General features: G+C 34.6%; 1 protein-coding gene across 1 annotated transcript; it reads left to right on the forward strand.

Moving 5' to 3' along the window:
- The first annotated feature begins 7,325 nt into the window (after positions 1–7,325).
- LOC137177020 (pro-opiomelanocortin) lies at positions 7,326–9,921 on the forward strand. The gene is made up of 3 exons (XM_067583105.1): positions 7,326–7,417; positions 8,601–8,721; positions 8,876–9,921. The coding sequence occupies exons 2-3, from the start codon at positions 8,605–8,607 to the stop codon at positions 9,416–9,418; spliced, it is 660 nt and encodes a 219-aa protein (XP_067439206.1). The 5' UTR covers positions 7,326–7,417; positions 8,601–8,604; the 3' UTR covers positions 9,419–9,921.
- Positions 9,922–10,181: the final 260 nt, after the last annotated feature.

The following is a 10,181-nucleotide window of genomic DNA, read 5'->3' on the forward strand; positions in this document are numbered from 1 at the left end:
GTTTTTCAATTTCAATTACAGCTTAAACACCAACAGTGATTCTTGAAGCATTAACACTTGTAGCCAATGCATTTACCAAGTGTGCCAAACTGAATGCATGTTCTCTGCTTTATACCTAGTTTGTAATTTTATAACATATTTTTGCTGCATTTTAAACTGTAAACACAACTCACTGCTATACATTCAGTTTACAGTTCATTAACACACTTCTAGCAAAACTGTTAACATTGGTCTCTACATTGCTGCACTATTTTTCCAATTGCCTTTCCACACTGACACGTGTGAAAACACTTTTACTTTGAGTTCACTTACAAATCAGAGCATGAGCACTATAAATAGGCCACAGGTAAACTGTGTAGAGTTTTTTCTAAAATAGCCTTTAATTTCAAAGATAGTGCCTAAGAAATCAAAACAAAACTATTAAACCTTTATTCAAAAGTCACAGACAATCACTGTGCTGTCCTGTATAAAGTGTTGCAGTTCTTCACTCTGACCACTGGAGGGCAGCGTTTATTAAACTGAACTCTACTAACATTAGATTTATAATTTTAAGGTTATGTCATATGGCAAAAAAATAACAGTGATAATACACTACACATACTGTATAGATATTTTAAAAGATAAAACAAATACTGACACAATAACTATAAATATTTTATAACATAAAAATGAACAGCATGTAAGAAGTAGTAGTATTAGTTGTAGTTATAGCATACTGTTGTCTAAAAAGTGTAAACAAAATTGAGTAATAAAATTAATCTAAATTATTATTATTAAAAATGCAGTTTTGAGTTTTTTATAAAACATAAAAACATAAAAAGAGGGACATAAAATAGATTTAAAAGTATATATTTGCAATAAATTAAATTTATACAATTTATACATATAATGAAAGTACACTTTATATATCTATCTGATTTACGAGATTGTTAACTAAATAGATTATCAGTAAAATATATGATCCGACTTTAAATGTTAACATAGGACTTCAGTATTGCTCAGGACAGCAACGACTGTGCATTTAGAAATCCTCAGACTTCAGTAGGTGGAGATCTCCGACTGTCTGGTATCGCGAGACAAAGGATGTTATGACCCGGCTCAGGAAGTCACAACAGAAAGGGAGACCACACCATGGAAAACATTTAAACAAATGTTTAAACAAACTTTATTAAGCAAAATAACCAAATTTGACCAAATTAAAATTAAAGCTGAAACTAAATATATAAAGTATGGGATGTGTAGATCAGTGAGATCAGTATGAGGTGCATGATTCATGAATCATGAGTGTGTGTGTGTGTGTGTGTGTGTGTGTGTGTAGGTAAGCAAAATAAACAACTAAAGCAACATAACTAAACCAACCAACTGGAGGGGAGAGCAGAGAGAGAAACTACAGCTGTGGTTTAAGTAACGTCAGCAGGTGTTGAGTTACTGCAATTAGTCACCTGCAGGGAAGAGACACAGATTAGAGACAGATACCAACTCCCAGATGATAACAGTGGTCATCACAAGGAAAAAAAGAATAATGAGGGAAATATGATACATGAAAATGAATATTGTTTAAGATTATTGTTTTTTGTTTTGTTTGTTTGTTTTTTTTACTTTATCCAACGCTTTAAAAGTCACTTAGACTCTCTTTATGTTTATGAGTGATTATAGTGCCTGATGTGCTTTTCAGTTCAGTTATTATTGTTATTGATTGTATATCAATAGGGTTTCCCTTTATATAGGAGAAGCTTAAATGGGATTTTATTGTTTTGTTTAGCACTGATCCTGTTTGGATTTTTTAATTTTGATTTTTTTTTTTAAATGGTTAATTTTGTTGTTTATGTTTTTATTTGTTCTCAGTCTGTTTTCTTGTATTTGATATGTGTTCATTTAAGAATTGATTTCAACACAAGTTTAAGAAATCCTGTTTTCTTGTTTGATTTTGTATTATTATTTGTGACTATATCTTTGTAAGTACCGTACATAAAACTGGATTTTTGTATTTTTGACAATAAAAGATAGAAAAAAAAAACACACCTGATCTCATCTGAACTCAGAAACTAAGCAGGGTCGGCTCTGGTTAGTACCTGGATGGTAGCCCGCCTGGGGATACCAGGTGCTGTAAACAGCTTCTAGACAGATCTCAGCCTTAACATATAAATCTAATTTTCTCTTTTCCATTTCAATCATTCACGTTTTTGTTTTTATTCTATACAATAGAAAATGCCATTTTAATGGTGCCAAAGATACAGAACAGTTTTATTAGTGTTTTACTTTGTGTCAGAGTGCAATGGGCTGAGGGGATTTGTGTGCAGCTAAAACATGTTTAAATCTCTGTGTTTGTGACACACAGGCACCACTTTATAAAAATATCATCCTGTCTGACCTTCAGCAGTCAGGATGAAAAAGAAAAAAAAGTTATTTACAGATTAAAGATCCCCTCCAGATATGTTTTAAGATGTATATAAAATACTCTGTGAATGTGTCTGTGCCTGTTCAATTATCTTGTTAAATCCTTAAAATTACATCTCCTCCCTCCCTCATTAAAATGTCCAGAATCTATAAATATACAAATATATTTTATTCAGAGGTTTAACTGCTGGACACAAGATGTCAGTGGTTTCCAACCTTTTTGGCTTTTGACATCTTACAAAAAGCAGTGTGTAGTCGTGGTCACATTTCACATGTCTATGAGTTGTTAACAGCTCCACCAAATAGTGATTTTTCCCTCTAAACTTCTCACATGCTTTCATTTCAATAAATGTTCAAATGATCCAATATTTCAGCAAAAATCAAAGATTAGAGAAAAAGTCCAAAAACTGAAAACAGATTTGTGTATCAGAACTTTGTTTTTTCTTCTTTCCTCTCCCATTAATCATCTCACCACCCCTCAGATTTATCTTCTGACCCTTTGGAGGGGCCCGACCCCTAGGTTGGGAACCACTGGACTAAACTAGCTAACTGTATATAAAGTAGTGTAAACTAGCTCCACCTCCAGTAGCTACAACAGTAACATGCTGCTCTAACACTGATGCTTCACTATTAATAATCTAATGATGTCATATATAATAATATATCAGTCAGAGGGACCAAACCACTACTTTTACTGCAATACTTTAACTACATCAAGCTCATAATACTTATGTACTTTTACTGCAATACTTTAACTACATCAAGCTCATAATACTTATGTACTTTTACTGCAATACTTTAACTACATCAAGCTCATAATACTTATGTACTTTTACTGCAATACTTTAACTACATCAAGCTCATAATACTTATGTACTTTTACTGCAATACTTTAACTACATCAAGCTCATAATACTTATGTACTTTTACTGCAATACTTTAACTACATCAAGCTCATAATACTTATGTACTTTTACTGCAATACTTTAACTACATCAAGCTCATAATACTTATGTACTTTTACTGCAATACTTTAACTACATCAAGCTCATAATACTTATGTACTTTTACTGTAGGAGGATTTTTTCATACAGGACTTTTACTGTAATGGAGTCTGAGTACTCCTGAATAGTTGTATAAAGTCTTTATTTTGATGAAAAATTAAAGATTTTAAAGGTTTTACTGTAGTTTATTGAAACAATTTGGTGATGTTTTTGCAACACAAATAATAATATTTGTGTTCTCTGATCTTTAAAATTGACTGTATTTACACCTTTTTGGCAAGGACATTAAGTGATCCTAAATACTATTATTATACTTCATCAATTCTTTTTGCATATGGAAATTTAAAAAACAAAACAATATCTTACCTTACCTAGAATTTTGTCATTTCCTTTCATCACTGAAATATATTTTTATTATATTATTTATTTAGAAAAAAACACAATAATCTGACAATTTTTTTGTATTTATTTTGGTATTGTGTTATATGATTATCTTCAGTTTTGTATTTTGTTCCCATTATTCTTTTTATTTATTTACTCTATTTCCTTTGCTGTGTCAATTTAGATCTGTCTCTGTGTACATGTACAAAACTATTTATTAGTCTTCTTTTACATGTTAAACTAATATTTGTCCAGCTGTCCACATACTTTTGGTCATGACTCATCACTTTTTTTTTTTTTTAACAAATAAGACATTTTATATCATTTTCACCATCTACATTTACCTTTTAATAATTTTATCCATTTATTCATTTAGCTATTCTGAACACTTTACCAGTAGTGGTGCTAAATTTGCAAAAGCGTGTAATTATTTATTTAAGGTTTTTATTAGAGTAAAACATGAACATCAGAGTAGCTGTGACACAACATTCATGTAATTGTTAGAAAGAGAGAAAGATAGATTGAATTTAATGACTGCAGCTGGTGAATGAAGTGCATCCACTTCTGATAATGTGTCATTAAAACGTCTTTGCTTTGAGTCCAGCTTGTCTGACTTTTGCTTCATCATGCCATTACCTCTTTCTTCCTGAACATACGTGTGTGTGTGTGTATGTGTGTGTGTGTGTGTTTGTTTGTAATGGATTGAATGGAGGCTCAAGGTTGTGAGAGCAGGCTAATGGGTTTATATTTACCTGCCTGCCTCCAGATGCTGCTCAATTTGTTCCATTAGATAAACAACAAAAAATACCCTTTTAGAGAAATGACTTTACTATGACTGACTCAAGTACTGAAGCTTCAGTTCAGAAATAGCTATGACAGAAAACATTTTATATAATCCATCCATCCAAAGCCTCAGTTTTACAATATTTCATCTATTTAACACTGAGGCACTTTTATTCTAATGAACATGATCTGACTGCAGGACAAAATCTTTTTCTCAAGACTAAATTAAAATGAGTTTCTTTTTCTGTTTCTGACATTTTTTTTTAGATATATTTTACTATAAATTTTTTAGAGCATCAAGAAACAACATGAAACCATCAGAATTTGTTTCTACAGATTAAACTAATATATTTAAAAACTTCAGGAACAAAATAAGGAAGAATATTATATGTAAGGGCACAAATTAACAAGGTTTCTACGAAGAGGATAAAACATTTTTAAGGGAAGGTGGAAATAGACTCTAAAGAGAGGCACTTTCAAAGAGGACTTAGAGCTTTTCAGGGAGGCTCTAGAGGACAGAGGCATCAAGAAAACTTCTTAGTGGACATATAGCCTTATATAGAGCCTTAAAGAAAATTTCTCAGCAGAAATAGAGAAGAAAGAAAAAGAGAGGCTCTTTGTGGACACAGAACCTTAAAAAAAACATTAAAGAGCCTTAAAGAAAATGCCTTGGCAGACAAAGAGCCTTAAAGAAAACCTTTTTGTAGACATTGAGCCTGAAAGAGGTCCCAGGTGGACATAGAGCCTTAAGGAGAGGCTCCTAGTGGACATACAGCCTCAAAAAGGCTTATAGTATTAGTAGTATAATATAGCTGAGAATAAAATTTTGTAGAGTCTTAAAAAGAAGCTCCAAGTGGATGCAGAGCCTTAAAGGGGGGCTCCTAGTGGACATACGGCCTTAAAGAAAATGTCTGAGCAGACAGAGTCTTAAAGAAGAGCTTTAAAGAAAATTCTTAGTGGGTGCAGAGACTCAAAAAGAGGTTCCTCATGGATGTAGAGCTTTGTAGCGAGGCTCTTATTGGATATAGAGCCTTAAAGAAAACCCTGTAGCAGACGTATCACCTTAAAGCCAATGTTTTACCAGAGTTTTAAAAAGAATTTCTTAGTGGATGTAAAGCCAATAAGAAAACTCCTTACTGGACATAGAGGCTTAAAGAAAGGTTTCTGATGGATGTAGAACCTTAAAGAGGTTTCTGATGGATAGAAACCCTTTAAGTTAACTTCTTAGTTTACATAGAGCTTTAAAGAGAGGCTCCTAATGAACCCAGAGCCTTAAAGAGAGGCTCCTAATGGAGCCTTAAAGAGAGGCTTCTGATGGTTGTAGAGCCATAAAGAAAACTTCTTGCTGGACATAGAGGCTTGGAGAAATGGATAGAAACCCTTTAAGTTAACTTCTTAGTTTACATAGAGCTTTAAAGAGAGGCTCCTGATGGACGTGGAGCCTTGAAGAGAGGCTCCTGATGGACAAAAACCCTTAAAGTAAACTTTTTAGTTGACATAGAGCCTTAAGGAGAGGCTCATGATGCATAAAAACCCTTAAAGTTCCATTCTTAGTTGACGCAGAGCCTTAAAGAGAAGCTCCTGATGAACAAAAACCCTTAAAGTAAACTTTTTAGTTGACATAAAGCCTTAAGGAGAGGCTCATGATGCATAAAAAACCCTTAAAGTTCCATTCTTAGTTGACGCAGAGCCTTAAAGAGAAGCTCCTGATGAATAAAAACCCTTAAAGTAAACTTCTTAGTTGACGCAGAGCCTTAAAGAGAAGCTCCTGATGAATAAAAACCCTTAAAGTAAACTTCTTAGTTGACGCAGAGCCTTAAAGAGAAGCTCCTGGTGAGAATAAAATCATAAAGAAAACGTCTTCATAACGTTCAACCTTTAAAGAGGTTCCAGGTGGACATAGAGCCCTAAAAATGAGCACCATACTCTTCACCTTTCCCCAGTGGTCCATTAAATGAGATAAACCCTGTGCAGATTCATCATTAGAGACACTGAGGGTTCAGACAAAGGGGAGATGATGCAGCAGGTGTGTATGTGTGTAACTGTACACCCTAACCCGCAGGTTTGAATCCCGTCTTCCCTCCACTGACGACATGCCGGTTTGGTGTTAATCTGCCAAATCTGCCGGCTGACATTTAACGCACAACAGCAGCAGTGAGGCAGTGAATGAAGATTTATATGGTGTGTTATTCACTTTCATCACAGGAAAACCTTGTCATCATTTTCGTTGGGTTTTTATTTTTTATTTATGTTTAAGCCCAATTGAAGGGTGACGTTGTTCAAGTTTTGGTTGGTCATCAAAGTTTTTGTCCAATTAGTCCCTGTAATACCAAGAAAAGCTAAAAAGACAAAACCATTATATAAGCAAAGTCCTTTAAAAATGGCAAATGAAATTAAGATACAACAACAGACATACAACAGATGGAAAAAGCAAGAATTAAGAAACATTTTCAAAAATTTCTGTTTGATGAATTATTGTGAACCCAAAACTGAACATGAATGAATGAATGAATGTTATTTGCTTTAAAGTTCAGCCTTTGGAGTTACAGAGTTTTGGTTGGAGACTGTGTGTGTGTGTCAGGGAAGAGGAGGAGGAGGATGATATTTCATTGATTGTCCATTTTCATGCGTTGGTGTGTGCTTACGGGCATGAATGAACGTTGGTGACGTCGGTATCTGTGTGTGTGTGTGTGTGTGTGTGTGTCCTTGGCTGACAGAATATAAAAGTTGGCCGACCGGCCGGAGTGACAGAACAGGAGAGAAACAACGAAGTCTCCACCAGACGGTCGAACGACGAGAGAACAACAGCAATAAGAGAAAGAAGAAGAGAGACAAAGAGACAGGACGGTGTGGTGAGAATCTTCATTATCATTATTTATATACTAGTTTTAAAAACTCTCCATATTCTTTTAAAACTAAAAATATGTATTATTTAATAAATATTTAATTAATAATGCAGTTATTTTAAAAAATAATTTACAAAATGGATTTATTATAACCAAATTGTAGATAATAGCCGTCATTATTATTATTATCATTATTGGTGGTAGTAGTTTCGTATTATAAATAACAGAATTTAATGTATCTAGCATCTTTTGTAAATTACATTGCACATTTTTGTAACATAAAAGACAAGATTAAGTAATTAGAAGCAGAGGAGATCACATAAAGTAAAGTATAACTGCAAAGAATATGAAGTTAAAGGAAGTAGGAAGTAAGGATTAGATTACCCTTAAAAAACTAGGAAATGTTTTTGATTAAATAAATTTAAAAAATGGAAAATTAAAGGCGTTACAGAAAGGAAATGTAAAGGCTAAATACATTATATACATTACAATACCTTAGGCTATACAAATAAATTCTGCAAATATAAATATTATTTATATAAAAATATAAATAAAATGTAAAAATAATGTGTCACGTATTGCATGAATTCCTGTTAAAGACTGACTTGTTCAAGTCCTTCTATCTCCTACATACAGGTAGTCATGCTGCATGTACTATAAATACTATAAATGCACCATATATAAGGATATTGATATAATTAAACTATAAGCAATATATAATGCAGTATAACATATAGTTAAATGCATAACTACTACTAGTATCAATACAATCAAAGGTGCTGTTGTGTTGCTGTAAAGTGCAGTAAATACAGAAACTTTTATAAAAAAGTTAGTGGAAAAAAGATAAAACAAAGTATTATATGTAAAATAATTTTAGAACATATATGAATAAATATTTGTGTAGACTACATATTATTATTGTATAGTGTGTATATTATATATATTATACATGTATTATGTAAAACACTGCTAATTTACACTAGTTTTATGTATATTGTATTTAATATCATACATATTATGCATATTTTTATCTTTATCATACATTTATGTATAATAATTCAAGTATAAAACTAAGTTAAAAATACTAAAAAACATAACAAAAGCTGACAGAAAAGACCGTTTAATCTCTTTCTTTTTGCGTCAGTATCTGAATGTGTTTCGTGTGTCTCTGTCTCTGATTGGCCGGCAGGAGAATGTGTCCTGTGTGGTTATTGGTGGCTGTGGTGGTTGTGGGCGGGTCCAGAGGAGCTGTCAGTCAGTGCTGGGAGCATCCGAGCTGTCAGGAGCTGAACTCTGACAGCAGCATGATGGTAACAATAAACACAGCAAACTAAACTTCCTACAGTAGAATTCAACTACAGTCAGATTCATTATGATTCTCTGTGGATAATGTTTTGTTATTTTAAGTGTTTTTAAGAGAAAAATAAAGTCATTTATCGTGTTTCCTACCTTCTCCTCCTGCAGGAGTGTATCCAGCTCTGTCACTCTGACCTCACCGCGGAGAAGCCCATCATCCCTGGCAACGCCCACCTGCAACCTCCCCCTCTGCCAGACCCCTCCTCCTCCTCCTCCTTCATCCTCCCTTCCTCCTCCTCTCCTCAATCCAAGCGCTCCTACTCAATGGAGCACTTTCGCTGGGGGAAGCCCGTTGGCCGAAAGCGCCGCCCCGTCAAAGTCTACACCTCTAACGGCGTGGAGGAGGAATCAGCCGAGGTTTTCCCCGGAGAAATGAGGAGGCGGGAGCTGGCCAATGAGTTGCTGGCAGCAGCAGCAGCAGCAGAGGAGGAGGAGAAGGCTCAGGAGGTGATGGCGGAGGAGGAGGAGGAGCAGAAGCAGCTCCTCCAGGAGAAGAAAGATGGCTCCTACAAGATGAAGCACTTTCGCTGGAGCGGCCCGCCGGCGAGCAAACGCTACGGCGGCTTCATGAAGAGCTGGGACGAACGCAGCCAGAGACCGCTGCTCACACTCTTCAAAAATGTCATCAACAAAGATGGACAGCAGCAATAGTGAGAGCAAGGGAGGAGAGGAGGAGACAGGAGGAGAGATAAGACAGAGCAGAGGTAGAAGAAGTAGAAAACTTTTTACACAGCTAATCAGCAGGCAGCAAAGAGTTCCCATTGGCCAGAGAAGCTTGTCAGCAGACAACTTAGTGACCAATAAAAAGCTCTGAAACTGCCGTCTGTAACTGGATCCTGAATGACTGACAGAGAGAAAAAGAGAGTGTGAGAAAGATGTTTTGATATTTATTGATTAATGTAAATAACTGTAAATTATATTAAAACATAAAGTTATTTGCAAGCAAAAGAAGAGACATGTTTTTGATATTCTATCATCCATCTATCTATCTGTGTTTCCTAAAGTCACACAACATGCACAACTTCTTAAAACTTAATATTAAAAAGTACTTATCAACAATTGAATTCCACAATTAACATCCATACACTGGACACAAGACATCAGCGGTACATACAGTTTAAACTATGGAAGCGTCCACCAACAATGACTTCTACAAACTCTTCACCAGGCTGACGAATATCAGGAGCTCTGGCTCCTGGTCAAACCATCCATCTTAGCAAAGCAAATATGCATTTAACAATGATATTGTAATGTTTTAAACATGTCCTTCATTCCTCTCAGGAGTACGTTAACTCCCTGCCTTGATTGAAAACATCGTCTTCAAATGACTTTGTTTTAAAATGAGAGTTTTAAATATTCATTTGTATGTAAACTATTCTATCACAAGAAACAGTCTGAAGCCTTCAGAAGAAAC

This window comes from Thunnus thynnus, chromosome 24, assembly GCF_963924715.1.
Source record: "Thunnus thynnus chromosome 24, fThuThy2.1, whole genome shotgun sequence".
NCBI classification, from domain to species: domain Eukaryota; kingdom Metazoa; phylum Chordata; class Actinopteri; order Scombriformes; family Scombridae; genus Thunnus; species Thunnus thynnus.